The 15,161-nt window shown below is 42.4% G+C and overlaps 1 protein-coding gene across 4 annotated transcripts in view; it reads left to right on the forward strand.

The window, feature by feature from the left end:
* The window catches only part of GAPVD1 (GTPase activating protein and VPS9 domains 1), a 68,558-nt gene that overhangs the window by 52,127 nt on the left and 1,270 nt on the right, over nucleotides 1-15,161 (forward strand). For all 4 annotated transcript variants that reach the window (XM_024762200.1, XM_024762202.1, XM_024762203.1 and 1 more), the window contains 8 exons: nucleotides 3,370-3,492; nucleotides 4,920-5,049; nucleotides 7,121-7,230; nucleotides 7,906-8,065; nucleotides 9,087-9,274; nucleotides 9,734-9,947; nucleotides 12,177-12,249; nucleotides 13,524-13,721. In XM_024762200.1, the coding sequence (XP_024617968.1) occupies nucleotides 3,370-3,492; nucleotides 4,920-5,049; nucleotides 7,121-7,230; nucleotides 7,906-8,065; nucleotides 9,087-9,274; nucleotides 9,734-9,947; nucleotides 12,177-12,249; nucleotides 13,524-13,721 (1,196 nt within the window). The remainder of the gene's footprint in view (nucleotides 1-3,369; nucleotides 3,493-4,919; nucleotides 5,050-7,120; nucleotides 7,231-7,905; nucleotides 8,066-9,086; nucleotides 9,275-9,733; nucleotides 9,948-12,176; nucleotides 12,250-13,523; nucleotides 13,722-15,161) is intronic.

Genomic DNA, 15,161 nt, shown 5'->3' on the forward strand with positions numbered 1-15,161 from the left:
CTTCCTGGCTCCTTCATTCCCAGAGCACATATTTCATAACACTTTTTCTTGGGTGCCATAAGCGTTGCCTTCTTAGAAGAGTGTGTCTGTGTGTGTACAGTGGGGAGTATGTTCTTCATAGCTCTGTGGTTTCCAGTTGGCGGCCACAGTGAATCTCAGTGCGCTCTTCCTGCAGACCGCCACCACCATCATCATCCTCATTACCATAACTTCCGTTTATGATGAGGCCCCTGATCCTGAGCCTCTAGGCCTACCCTAGAACCCGACATTTTAGTGGGATGATGACACACAGTGCCTTTTAGGAAAGTGTGGTGATGGTTTTAGTGCTATGCATGCCATATCTTTGGATCATTGACTGAATAGTTTCCTTTAACGTTGATCGTAGAATTCTAAATTTATTTCCATCTATAGTTCTTGATTATTCAGGATCATTGTGAAATTCTATTTTACCTAATCACTTCCTTTTTTCGTGATAAGTGTTCGAACAATCTCGTAAATTTATAAACTTTACCAATTTTTTACAGCTTGAATCATTTTAACATTGCCATCTGACCCAAGGAAAATACAACTAGGGGTTGGGTTCTTACCTCATTCAGCATTTGTATTTTTGCAGCTTCTTTTTGGCATATTATGAATGAACACCCTAAAATGAAAAACTATGAGAGGTAGTGTTGATGACCCAACCTTGAGTTTGATAGCTGTATACTGTCTCCAGTGACTGAAGAACGTCTAGAGGGAAATTAATTTCTCACCTCTCTTTTTCTTGTCTTGATTTTAAATTATGTTATCCTACTAAGGTAAAATGAAGACTTTTATTTAAAAATGGGATAGGTTTCAAAAGAACATCCTCCTCAAAGAGCTCAGTGTAGTACAGGTAGAATCCCATTTCAGTGCATAGTTATTGTCATGTCTAGTTCTAAAATAAATGTAGACGTTTCCATGTCCTAGTGTACATCCCTGTTTATTTGATGCAGTGACTTGCCTGGAGTAAAGGGTTTTAAACAGCAGGAGCTGTGCTTTCAGGCCAGGTTCCCTGCTGAGAGCAGTCAAACCTATCTCATTCAGTCAACAAATGCTTGTTGAACATCTGACTCATGCCAGGCACTGTGCTAAGTGTGGTAGGTGTTCAGTCAAATCACACATGACTCTTGTTCTTTAGGGACTTACAGCCTTATTGAGAAGCAGTGGAAAGGCATCCTTTCGGCAAGATTTTTATGTTTTCTTACCATGCTCCTGGCTTTAGAACACCACCACCATTCACAGAGTAGAATGCTCTTAATAAAATCTCAGGTTTTCAAAATGTTGAATTAATAACTTTGGAGAAGTTATAAATTATTTTTTTACTCATGTCTTTAGGCAATACATTTTTCTTAGTCCTTGGTGCCTAAACTGTAAGCTAGGTAGAGTAAGTTTTTTTCCATAAAATATTTCACTTTGTTTGTGTTTGAGTCAAGCAGTTTAGCTTCCCCACTGGTGCAGAAATTTCTACCCACTCCTAATTAATGACCAAAAGAAAAGTATCATTAAGTCAATTTTTAAAAATGTTATGAGAGGGAATTTCTTAACAGTCTGTCCATAATCTCGCCGCCTTAATTTTCTTTTTTTCATGTTCTCTCCCAATCTTTCCTTATCTATACGTGGCTTTTCATGACGAAATCAGAGTGTGTATGTAACTTTGTATTCTTTTACCACATGTTATTTCATAAACCCTGTCCCAATTTCTGCTTGACATAGTTGGTTTTTTAATAATTTTTATTGGCTCTGAGATCATCTGTCATTATTTTATTGCGGTGTGAACATTCTCTTGCTTTTCGATATTTAAATTGTATCCATTTTTTTTACTATGAAAATACTGTTCACAGCTTTGTATATATAACATTTTTTGTCTATTTTAATTGTCCTCAGATAAAATTTTTAAGAACGGTGTTACAGAAATAAAAGTTATAAACAACGTTATTGCTTTCACTATGTTTAACCGATTTTTAGAGCCCTCAACAGCACTCAAAACCAATAGCAAAAAAAAGATTTTGTAATGATAAAGGTTTCATCAGTTTACATTTTGAAGAAGATCAGATTTTATTAGGACTCTATTATCATGCATTCAAACATCATTGTAGCAGAAAGATTATATTATTTTGGAAATCGTTTCTCCCTACAGTTTACCACAATTTTACGGAGACATGAACACTATTTTTTTCATGGAAACAAAAGAAGAGCCTATGAGCATACTACTTAACCTCTTCTACCTTGATTTCTTCTTCTTAAAAATGGGGGTGATAGTAGTACCTCCATGTAGGGTTGTTGCGATGATTAATTGAGATCATTCATATAAGGTGTTTAGCACAGTTCCTGGCACGTGGTACATGCTCAATAAATGTTATCTGCTGTTAATATTAGCTGCTATTAACACGTACACATATATAAATTCTAGTGATTTTTATCTGTTTTAAGACTTTTTAACAAATGGGATTCTACCAGAATGTAGACATTACCTGCTTGGCCTAGATCTGTCTCAGGAGTTTGCATTTCACTATGGAACTATATTTTGTCCCATAGATCTGTAGCACTTCTTTGCTTTGTTAACTGTTAATTAGTGACTCTGCCATCTGACTCCAAGAAAACATTTTGATGTGCTGATTTTGCTGCCCGGATAGTGGGCCAGTCAGTAACCAGTGCTGCACCTGTGATTGTTATAAACTTTTTCTCTGTGCACCCCAGGTACAATTCCAGCATTCCTCAACAGTGTCTAGATTCTCTAGGAGTGCCTCTGACACCATTGCATGCACAGAAGTGCTCTAAATCCAGCAGCTGTACTGTCATAGTGAGATTTAGTAAGATAGAATATGAATATCTGAAGTTTCCAAATGTGGTGTAGTGAGAGAAATTCATGAAGGAAGAGTGGAGGAAGACATTTTAAAAGTATTATTTAAAAGGCTTTAATTTGAATTTGGAGTACTTTTTTTCCTCCTTTAGCATAGAGATGTCTGAATAAATGAAGTCTGCATATAAAAGTGCAGTGTTGGAAGTTCTGGTAGCATGAATTGATAATAACAGTGATTTGAGTGTAAACACTTTAGAAACCCGTCATCCATTCAGTCTGCACTGAACTTTTTGACACTGTCGTGCAGAATTCTGACGATGATGAGAAAGTGGAGTAATCCTCCCAATTTCGTGCTTTGGCAAGGCTCTCAGACCTAGAAATGGGATGAGTAGGCAGCTGCATGGTGCCTCTTATAACATTGAGATATGTGCTCTTTTTAAGTCTTACCTCCTAATCCGCCTTTGGGATTATGCTACTGGTGTCGTACTAACATCAGAGTGGGTGAAAATCAAGGGGAGCTAATTCTCTCCCTCTCCTTTCCCCTTCAGATGACCCGAGCCCTAGACTCAGTGCACAAACTCAGGTTGCTGAGGATATTCTGGACAAATACAGGAATGCCATTAAACGAACCAGTCCCAGTGAAGGAGCACTGGCAAACTACGAAAGTACAGGTGATAATCATGATAAAGAATGGAATAGTAACCTTCGTATCACAGTGATAAAGGTGGTCTGAATTAAAAGTAACCTTGTAATAGCTGCTTTTGAAGAGTTGTCAGAAAAATATGGTACAATTCCCAAGATAAATTAGAGTATCTCTGGAAGAATCTCTGATAAAGTGAGTTGACTCAGGGCGGGATTCATAGGGAGCCTGAGAGGAGAACTTCCTACATTTTTTAAAAAATTTATATTTATTTTGGTTGTGCCGGGTCTTAGTCACGGCACAAGGGATCTTTGTTGCAGCACGTGGACTTCTGAGTTGCGGCATACGGTCTCTTAGTTGCAGCATGCGGGATCTAGTTCCCCAACCAGGGATCGAATCTGGCCTCCCGGAGTCTTACCCACCGGACGACCAGGGAAGTCCCATCCTACACCTTTTTTTTTGTTTTTGCAAAGTTTTAAAATAACAAAGAAGTTGAAGGAATAGTACAGTGAAGGTCTATATTCCATCTACCTAGACTTATCAATTGTTGACATTTTGCCACATTTTCTATTTTTTTTTTTTCCTGAGGCATTTGAAACTATCTCCTAAGAATAAAGATATTTTTTCTACGTAGACACAGTATCTTTATTACACTAAGGAACTTTTATTTCTTTTGATTTTATACATGCATGTATTAACTAAATTGATTCATTAAAAACATAAAAACAACTGTGGGAACCACAGGTCTGTCCTGGCTGCATTTGTGAGTTCGTACCCAGCTCATTCTCAGGCAGTGGGAGCAGCCCTGGTAATGAGGTCCGGAGACCTCAGTGCAGCCTGGCCAAGGGGTTCACAGCCAGCTGTTTTCTGACTGGGCAGGATTCCATGTCTGTAAAATGAGGGTGTTACGTGAAATGATTTTTTTTTTTTTTTTGCGGTACGCGGGCCTCTCTCACTGTTGTGGCCTCTCCTGTTGTGGAGCACAGGCTCCGGATGCGTAGGCTTAGCGGCCACGGCTCACGGGCCCAGCCGCTCCGCGACATGTGGGATCCTCCCGGACCGGGGCACGAACCCGTGTCCCCCGCATCGGCAGGCGGACTCTCAACCACTGCGCCACCAGGGAAGCCCTGATATGATTTTTGAGGCCCCTTTTAGTTCTGTGGTTCAGTGATCGTGATTACAGAGTATTATCCTTATTAAGTTAATAAAGACTTTCATTGTTTTAGATTAGGATTCAGATAAGAAGTAAAACTATTTTCAACAACTGCTCTTTTGATATATTATCATTGCTATCAATAATTTAGTTAAGTGTTTGAAGTTCCTTTTTCCTTTTTCTTTCAAAGAACTCTTGTTGGAAGGCACAAGTTAATTTATTGTTGAGTTGTTCTGAATACCTACCAGTGCCAGAATGTTCCAGATTAACCTGCTTATCCTTTTGGGGGGCTGGGTTTTGTTTAGAAGTTATGGGTGATGGTGAAAGTGCGCACGATTCGCCTCGTGACGAAACCCTGCAAAACATCTCAGCTGACGATCTCCCAGATTCCGCGAGCCAAGCCGCCCACCCTCAGGATTCAGCTTTCTCTTACAGGTATTTCTTTTATAGGATTTAGGACCTTTGGGTTTGAGCTTTTCATCACCATTGCAGTCACTTCAAGTCAGGTGTTTCATTGAGGCACTTAATAAGTGTATAAAGCAGAGAGGTAAGAATGAAATACTATTCACTGAGAAGACTTTGCTTCCCTTGTGGATGTCATACATCAAAGGCTTTAATTCAGGGATTGAAAACAAAAACAAGAAAACCTCATATGCTCACAGGGGCCACATAAGTAATTTTTAAAATTTATTTATTTATTTATGGCTGCGTTGGGTCTTTGTTGCTGCGCGTGTGCTTTCTCTAGTTACGGCGAGCGGGGGCTACTCTTCGTTGCGGTGCGCGGGCTTCTCATTGCGGTGGCTTCTCTTGTTGCGGAGCACGGGCTCTAGGCTCACAGGCTTCAAGTAGTTGTGGCTCGAGGGCTCTAGAGTGCAGGCTCAGTAGTTGTGGCACATGGGCTTAGTTGCTCCACAGCATGTGGGATCTTCCCGGACCAGGGCTTGAACCCGTGTCTCCTGCATTGGCAGGCGGATTCTTAACCGCTGTGCCACCAGGGAAGCCCCACATGAGTAATTTAAATGGAACAGTGGCAGTGCCTGTGCCTGGGCAGAATTCCCAGCTCTGTGTGTGAGAGGTGCTAGGGCAGGACTGAAGTAGAAGGAGGGTCCACTGCAGAGTTGTTGAATGACCCACTGTCCCCAGTAAGCCTCCCAGTTTGGCATTCTCCTCATTACCTGTGCAGGTCTCTCCATTTCTAACAGGGCTTGAGAAAGAAAATGACTTTAGGAACCTGAAAAATTTGCTTTCGTTTCACAGGGAACTGGTGTTTTTCCAGACACGGATTATCACTTTTAAAGCACTAATCATCCGTCCATTTCTCTGTTTTTATCTATGACCTTGCCTCTGTCTTTCTTTCTCTGTTTTTAAACTTTTTATTTTAGAAATATTCAAGTATGTACAGAAACGGAAGAGTCCAGTGATGTGCCTGTCACCCAGACTTAACAGTTACTAATACGTGGCCCATGTTGTTTCATGTTTACCTCCTCCCCCAATTAATTTAAAGCAGACTCTAAGCAGCATATCATTTTATTTTATTTATTTACTTTTATTGAGATATAGTTGATATATAACATTATATAAGTTTCAGGGGTACAACACAGTGATTCACAATTTTTAAAGATTTAAATTTTTATTTTCCAGCCATGACTTTACTGTTACATAGATTCGGAGTCTCTGCAAAGTAGGCAAATATTACATTTGTTTGGGTTGATTTGTAAGTTACTCGTTTTAGAGGAAGCAAACCAATAAGGAAGGACTCAGAACTAGTCAGATGAGGTGGACAAGTGATAATCCTGCAGGAGGAGCAAACTCTGGCTTGTTCTCGGAGATGTTTTGACTCCTTTTTTTGGATGGCAGCCTTGGACGCTTTGAAGAAGCTCTGGTCCACGCCCTACATTCCCCTCCCAGTATGAAGGGCTGCCCTGCTGTGGAGGGTGACGCCTTACCGAAGGGTGCTCTGCCTGGTGGTGGCAGGTGGTTCAGTGGCGGAAGTTGAAAAGAAGCAGGTTTTGGCTCAACACAGAGTTTCAAGCAGCAAGGCAACAGAAAGGGCTTCTTGTCGGGGGTCGGCTTGTCTTGTGGCAGGATCAACATTCCTCAAGAGATGTGGTAGAAGGCTTCCTAAATGTGGGTGGTGAGATGGATCTGATGACTTCTGCTGACTCCCTCCCAGCCTGGGCGTAATCCAGCCTCGACTGTCCTCGTAGTGCTTAGCGTAGAACTCAGCGTATGTTAGGAGGTCAAAAAGGGTTTGTTTGATTCTGGTGACTTTACCGAATGGTCCTTGCCCAGAGCACTTTTGCAGCCTTGCTTCTCAGGTAACTAGAAAGCCCACTCCTTAAGTGAGGTGTCAGTAAGTTGAAAATTATCTTTTATTTATGACCACTTGAAACATTTGAGTCCTGACGTGGTAGCCTATTGATTTGTATAGTAAATATGATAATAGTTCATGAAATATGACCATATGTGAACAAAGAAATTAATGTATCTTCAACTCATCCTTCAGAGATGCAAAAAAGAAACTGAGGCTCGCTCTTTGTTCTGCGGATTCTGTTGCTTTCCCAGTGCTAACCCATTCAACAAGGAATGGTTTACCAGACCATACAGACCCAGAAGGTAAGTTGCTGCCTGATAGTTTATTTTTTCCTATATTTATACGTTGAACCATATGAATTGCCAGTATTCAACTGTATTTAAACTATACAGCAGGGCTTCCCTGGTGGCGCAGTGGTTAGGAATCCACCTGCCAGTGCAGGGGACACAGGTTCAAGCCCTGGTCCGGGAAGATCCCTCATGCCGCGGAGCAACTAAGCCCGTGTGCCACAACTACTGAGCCTGTGCTCTAGAGCCCACGAGCCACAACTACTGAGTCCGTGAGCCACAACTACTGAAGCCCACGCACCTAGAGTCCATGCTCCACAACAAGAGAAGCCACCACAATGAGAAGCCCTAGCACCGCAATGAAGAGTAGCCCCCGCTCACCACAACTAGAGAGAGCCTGCACTCAGCAACGAAGACCCAACATAGCCAAAAATAAATAAATAAAATAATAAATTTATTAAAAAAATAAACTACAGCAGTTCTGTACAGTTCAATGTAATACATTTATATTAGCTATCAGTTAAGGGCACTTTGATTATTGATGGCTCATTAAAATATTCTCTGATTGATACTGCTTAGTTCTACTGATACAAGCGTAATTGACATCCCAAAAGCTGAGGGATGACCTTTAGCTTATGAAAAGCCTGTGGAAATTCTCAACAATAACAGAATTTTTATTTTTTTATTTAGACAATGAAATTGTCTGCTTTCTAAAAGTTCAAATAGCTGAAGCAATTAATTTACAAGATAAAAACTTAATGGCTCAACTTCAAGAAACAATGCGTTGTGTGTGCCGCTTTGATAACAGGACTTGTAGGAAACTACTGGCTTCTATCGCTGAGGACTATAGGTAATTATACCCCACATGTTTCACTTATACACCTCTTTTCAGCTGCAGGTATTTTCTTCTCAGTCCTTATTTCAGAAATGAATCTAGGCTCACCACAAAGTGCTTGGCTATGTTTACCTGGATGTAGATTTTCAAAGAATGCATTTGGCTATTTAGTCTGGAAATGTAGTTATAAATGAGCAGCTCTTCCTAACACAGAGTGCACTTTACTTCAGCTTTGCCCCGCCTTTAGCGGAGGGGACACCAGGATAACTAGGGTATCATTTCCCTTTTTTAGAGGGATAGAAAAGACTGCTTCCTTGGACCAGGGAAGCAGGTGTAAGTCTTGGAATCACTACCCTTTGTCTGTTGCCAGTCCCTTGCTGACATTAAAATGTAGTTGAGAAGCTTAGGAAGTAAAGAGACTTAGGGAATGGGTGCTCTAATGATTGCTACGTTTAGACTATAAGCAAATAATTAGTGGTATGTTTAATGATCTAGCAGTATATTAATCTGTATTTTGTTGTCATTTTAGTCATTGTAGCAGTCAACTTCCTGTTAAGTATGAGGTTCTACCAGCATGGAGACTGCTCCAAAATAGCAGACCAACGATGCAAAGGGACTTAGCGATGTTTAGGGAATTAAGGGGCTAAGTGTTCAGCCCAGTAGATGATGTTCTTGACACACATGCAGAAGAGTTCTGTTTCTTTCTTTTTTTTTAATTGATTTACAATGTTATATTAGTTTCAGGTGTACAACATAGTGATTCGCTTTTTTTTTACCGATTATACTCCACTTAAAGTTGTTATAAAACATTGGTTCTGTTCCCTGTGCTGTACATTACATCCTTGCATCTGGTTCTGTTTCTTGATCTGGAGCATAATTAGTCCTCAGGATGGTTGTCTGCAGCCTGACATGCTAATTTGTAAAACCAAAGTCTTCGGAGTAGTTTTTTCATTTAAGGGAAAATCAGGACTCTTAGTCTCCGAAGAAAGTGTGCACCGTGTATGTCTGATGTCCTGCAGAGCCTATTTCCTTTTAGGAAAAGGGCCCCCTATATTGCTTACCTCACTCGTTGTCGACAAGGACTGCAGACCACGCAGGCTCACCTGGAAAGGCTACTGCAAAGGGTTTTGCGGGACAAAGAGGTGGCCAATCGATACTTCACCACTGTCTGTGTGAGGTTGCTGCTTGAGAGCAAAGAAAAGAAGATCAGGGAATTCATTCAAGGTAACTAGAGACCTTTAGGTTAAGCTGTATGTTATTGGGAAGATTTGGGAATTTTTCTTTTGCTGCTTTTTTTGAGTACCTACCTGTCTAAGAGAAGTTCCTTAAATTAGCAATTATTTCTTAGTTATTAAACCTTGATGTCAAACCAATAAATTCCATGTTTATCCTGGATTGAATTTGGGAGAGGGCTTCCCTGGTGGCGCAGGGGTTGAGAGTCCGCCTGCCGATGCAGGGGACACGGGCTCGTGCCCCGGTCCGGGAAGATCCCACATGCCGCGGAGTGGCTGGGCCCGTGAGCCATGGCCGCTGAGCCTGCGCGTCCGGAGGCTGTGCTCCACAACGGGAGAGGCCACAACAGTGAGAGGCCCGCGTACTGCAAAAAAAAAAAAGAATTCTAATAATTTCCTATTTGAAATTATTCAAATACTGTATTTTAAAGATTATTATTTTGCATTGGAGACTTTCAGAAACTCACGGCAGCTGATGATAAAACTGCTCAGGTGGAAGATTTTCTGCAGTTCCTTTATGGCGCCATGGCCCAGGATGTCATATGGCAGAATGCGAGTGAGGAGCAGCTTCAGGATGCCCAGCTCGCCATTGAGCGAAGTGTGATGAATCGGATCTTCAAACTTGCCTTCTACCCTAATCAGGACGGGGACATACTCCGTGACCAGTGAGTGCTTCTAAGTGTAACGGCCTGTGTTGGACTAAGTAGGAATATACCAGCCAACCCCATTATTTTAGACAAGCTATACGTGAGACTTAGTGTCTGAGTAGTGAAGGAAAAAATACATGTTACCTTTTTTCACCTATCAGAGTTATCAGAAAGAATGAAAATACTCTGTTTTCAGAGATGTGGGGAATCAGGCTGGAGGGTGTATAAATTGGTACGGCCTTTGTGGAAGGCACTGCTGTTTACTCTGTCTCAGCTGTTCTTCCCTTCTTTCTTCTACCTACTCTTATCCTTCAGATCTTCACTCAGACATCACTTCCTCGGGGAAACGTTTCCTGGCCTTTCTGACTAGGTTAAATGCCCTGTCAGCCCTCCCTCAGGCCTGAATACCTTCCTTTAGCACTTGCCACAGTTGCGGTTTTACATTTGTTGGAGGCATGGTTTCTCAAGCTGGCACTACTGACATTTTGGGCCAGATAATTCTTTGGAGTGGGAGGCTGTCCTGTGCATTGTAGGACATTTATCAGCATCCCTGGCCTCTACATGCTACAGGCCAGTAGTACCCTGCCAGGTGTGAGAACCAAGGGTGTCTCCAGACATTGCCAGATGTCCTTTGGGGGCAGAATCGCCCCTGTTCCTGGCCACTGGTTTGTGTGATCGATTGATGAAAGCCTGTATCCCCCACTGGATTGTTCCCTCTGTGAGAGCAGCAGCATAGTGCTTTCATTCATCACTCCATCAGGGCATCCAGCACGGTGCGTGACTTCTGTTATAATATATGCTTATTATTTGTTTGGAATGAAAAGTTATATATTTGAAAATCAAAATATCTGGAACTGTATGGTATATGAATTATATCTCAATAAAGCCTATTCTTAAAAGTAAACCTAAAAAAATTAATCTTGAAAAAAAAAATCTGGAATGATAACGGTGGTTATTTTGGGGTAATGAGGCTATGGATGACTTAGCTTTTTTTTTTCCTCTTCTGCATTTTCTTGACCACTGCTTTACGATGCTGTTTCTGCCCCAAGCATGTTGAGATGGCCACCGTGCCCCCCAGCAGTGACACGGGCTCTCTCTGTGGGCGACTCTCAAGGGCCCATGTAATAGGGTGGGGCATTGGTTGTTTCCATAAGATTTTTTTTTTTCATGGAAATTTTACAATATTGTATGTACATTTGAGAAAGTTCACTTTCCTGTGGGTGGGTTAGGCTTATTCCAACCTGCCTCTCTCGCTTGTTCATAGTCTCAGAGGCTTTTTACCCCTCCCCAAGTTTCTGTGTGGAATTTGCCAAATGGGCCCTGTTTTCTTTCCAGAGCACCAGTTTTTGGCTTCCACAGTGGGATGAGGAATGGGGACATTCAAACTGTACTTACTGAAAAGAGCACCTTTGAAGCAGGTTCTTCCTACCCTCTCTTCCGTGGTGTTTCTGTGGGTTTGTAGAGTGGAGAGTTAATCCTGTGTTCTGGAAAGAACACTCGAAGTCAGGAAAGCTGGGTTTAGTCTCTGCTCCCTCCTAACCACTGTGTGGCCTTAGGCAAATCCTTCTCCTTTTTTTTTTTTTTTTTTTTTTTTTTTTTTTTTTTTTTTTGCGGTACGCGGACCTCTGCCGCGGAGCACAGGCTCTGGTCACACAGGCTCAGCGGCCATGGCTCACGGGCCCAGCCGCCCCGTGGCACGTGGGATCCTCCCGGACCGGGGCACAAACCCGCATCCCCCGCATCGGCAGGCGGACTCCCAACCACTGCACCACCAGGGAAGCCCCCTTCTCCTTTTTAAGCCTAGTTATTGTCATCTCTGAAATGAGAGGTGGAGTGTCCTCAGAGTCCCTTGTCTAAGCATCTCTGATCTTTGGTTTCTGACCCCTGATCCCTCTACTTCCTCTTGGCCTATTTACCAATTAGTTGTCCAATTAGCTTCTAGGCTAAGGGCTCCTCTGCTTTCTCCCTTGGAATGCTGTCCTAGTCCAGGAAAGGAGGGCTTCTCTACTCTTCTCCCTGCATCCCCTTGGCTCACTCAGCATTTCTAAGCAGATCCTAAATAGGAGATTTTTTTTTTTGACAAGACAGAGTACTTACAGCTAAGAGATAGTCTCAACTGTGTTTGTAATCTGTATCTAGAAGTAAGTTTAAAACGTTTTAAATGTTTTGAAAAACATCAATTATGACTATCGGTGTACCTTATTTTCTGAAATATATATTTACTTATGTATTTTTTGGGGTTTTCAGAGTTCTTCATGAACATATTCAGAGATTGTCTAAAGTAGTGACTGCAAATCACAGAGCTCTTCAGATACCAGAGGTAATACAGGTTTATATAGTGTGGGTGGTATTATTGAATTAAAAATTGCTTGGTATACCATGTGCATCTTACCAGTTTTTCAAGGGAGCAGAATGTAATAAGTTGTACAACACCACTTGCACTAGGTGCAACTTGGTCTAACTGTAAAGTTCTCAAAGGTCCTTCCACGGATTAAAATTCCCTGGCCTGGGAAGGGACCTTAGTAGTGGAGAGGAGGGAGGGCCAGCATGGAGGAGCCCCTGCCCTGACACCAGCCCCTGCAGGCGGGTCTTCCTGTCCATAGCTCTGCTCCTCCTGGGGCAGCGGTGCTCTGCACCGATGCTTTTATAGTCACGTTTCTGCAGGAAGGTCCCATATGAAGAAGGGATCCGGTGGTACTTCAAAGAGTGTGAAAACTACTGTCCAGGAGAGGGAATTGAATCTCAATGTGACCTCAAAATTACCTTTTAGTTATTGATATTAGCATTTTTATCTGTCATACAACTCTTACAAAATCTGAAAATAGGAACATTTTAGGTATACGAGTTTTCTGGTTGTTTTATTAAAATCCAAACATGAAGGGGACTTCCCTGGCAGCCCAGTGGTTAAGACTCTGTGCTCCCAATGCAGTGGGCACGGGTTCATCCCTGATCAGGAAACTAAAATCCTGCATGCTGCAGGGCGTGGCCAAAAAATAATAATAATAAAATCCAAACATAAATTGGCATAAAATTTTTAATTGTCTTCGATTTCTAGAACTACGGCAACAAAGGTACATATTAATTTTTAAAGTATCTTAAAAGTAGCTTGTTTGTGCTTTTGGAATCAGCTACAATACAGAGATAAGTTCCATTCTAGCTCTTTAAGAAAGATAAATGTTTGAAATTTTATGAGTTCTAGGTTCTGCGTTATCATATGCCTCTATTAATATATATCTGGGTGGTTTTTTTGTGGGGGGCCACGCCCGGGACTTGCGGGATCTTAGTTCCCCAACCAGGGATCTCACTGCCCAGGCCCGTGGCAGTGAGAGCAAAGAGTCCTAACCAATGGACTGCCAGGGAATTCCCCTGGGTGGTTTTATCTTAAAATGCAAAGCAAATAATTTAAAAGTTTAAAAGTTAAGCTTCACTCCTAAGCGGGAGGACGGGGAGGAATCGCGATTTGGTTTTACTGGAAAAAGGGAAAGGCAACAGCCTTACCCTTCGGCCTCCTGATGTGGAGGTCGCTCTGTTCGCTGCATGTAGTTGCCGTTTGATCCAAGATCTGTCTAACTAGCTCTGTGTTGTCTCACTTAGGTTTATCTTCGGGAGGCACCGTGGCCATCTGCACAGTCAGAAATCAGGACAATAAGTGCTTACAAGACGCCCCGGGACAAAGTGCAGTGCATCCTGAGAATGTGCTCCACGATCATGAACCTCCTGAGCCTGGCCAACGAGGACTCCGTCCCAGGAGCAGATGACTTCGTCCCTGTTTTGGTTTTTGTGTTGATAAAGGTGGGTCCCTCACTACTGTTAGTGAGAATAGTTTATTTGGTGTCCTGAGTCAGGTGGTGCAGATGTCACCAGATGTTAGAGACTTTGGCTCTTTTACAAGTTTCAAGCTCTGTGTTACCCAGAAAGGAAGTGTCTAATGTCAAGTTTTGTTCTGTCCAGAAGTTAGGATTTTCAAAAGAAAGGAGGGGAGGACTAGATTGCTAGAACGTTTTCAGCTTTTAAAGCAGTGCCTGAAGGTCTTGGTTGGAACTCAGTAGATAATTACTGAACGAAAGAATGAATGAGGGCAAGTTCTTTTTATCATGTTTGTTTTTTTAAGTAAATTTATTTATTTGTTTTTGGCTGCGTTGGGTTTTTGTTGCTGCACGTGGGCTTTCTCTAGTTGTGTCGAGTGGGGGCTACTCTTTGTTGCAGTGCGTGGGCTTCTCATTGCGGTGGCTTCTCTTGTTGCGGAGCACGGGCTATAGGCGTGCAGGCTCAGTTGCTCCAAGGCATGTGGGATCTTCCCGGACCAGGGCTCGAGCCCGTGTCCCCTGCATTGGCAAGCAGGTTCTTAACCACTGCGCCACCAGGGAAGCCCTTATCATGTTTTTACCATCTTCTTTCTCATTGAATTCTTCATAGTACTTATCACATAAACTACTACATTTACCAATCATCTTTCTCCTCTTTTAGCCTCATATTTTGTAATTGTACCTTTTTTTTTTTTTTTTTTGGGTACGCGGGCTTCTCACCGTTGTGGCCTCTCCCGTTGCGGAGCACAGGCTCCGGATGCGCAGGCTCAGCGTCCATGGCTCACGGGCCCAGCTGCTCCGCGGCATGTGGGATCTTCCCGGACCGGGGCTCGAACCCGTGTCCCCTGCATCGGCAGGCAGACTCTCAACCACTGCGCCACCAGGGAAGCCCTACCATATTATTTTTAAAAGTACTGACATTTCTTTTCTTTTTTTGACTTTAAAGTTGCATCATTTAAACGGTTTATTTTGAACATTTTGGTCGGGGGGTGGGGAACCATATGGTTTGGGTGCACACAACCACCAAATAACTGCATCACCCATGTGTTCCAGTCAGCTCAGCCCTCTGTTGCTGTCTAAAGTATGTTTGACATATAGCTTACTAATTTTTAATGTTTGCAGTATTTCTGCAACCTGAACTCTTATCTCAGAGTCAGAACCTGTAGGATCAATGTGTGATCAGCCTTCATAACTTTTCCTGTTGCCCATTGCTCCTCTCTCTTCCACAGGTGATGTATTTAGTCTCTAGGCAGAGCCAGTTTAAGCTCCTTTGAAGGAGCAGGGCTTAGCCTGTCTTCCTAACTTAATACACTGTGTCCTTTCTCTCCACATGAAGGTGAAAAAGCAGGAAATGTTCTGTGTTACCTCTTGCAGCAGAGGACATACTCTCTTTTTTAGTTGTGTTTTCCCCCCCCCCACCCCCCCA

This window comes from Neophocaena asiaeorientalis, unplaced genomic scaffold, assembly GCF_003031525.2.
Source record: "Neophocaena asiaeorientalis asiaeorientalis breed wild unplaced genomic scaffold, Neophocaena_asiaeorientalis_V1.1 scaffold78, whole genome shotgun sequence".
NCBI classification, from domain to species: Eukaryota; Metazoa; Chordata; class Mammalia; order Artiodactyla; family Phocoenidae; genus Neophocaena; species Neophocaena asiaeorientalis.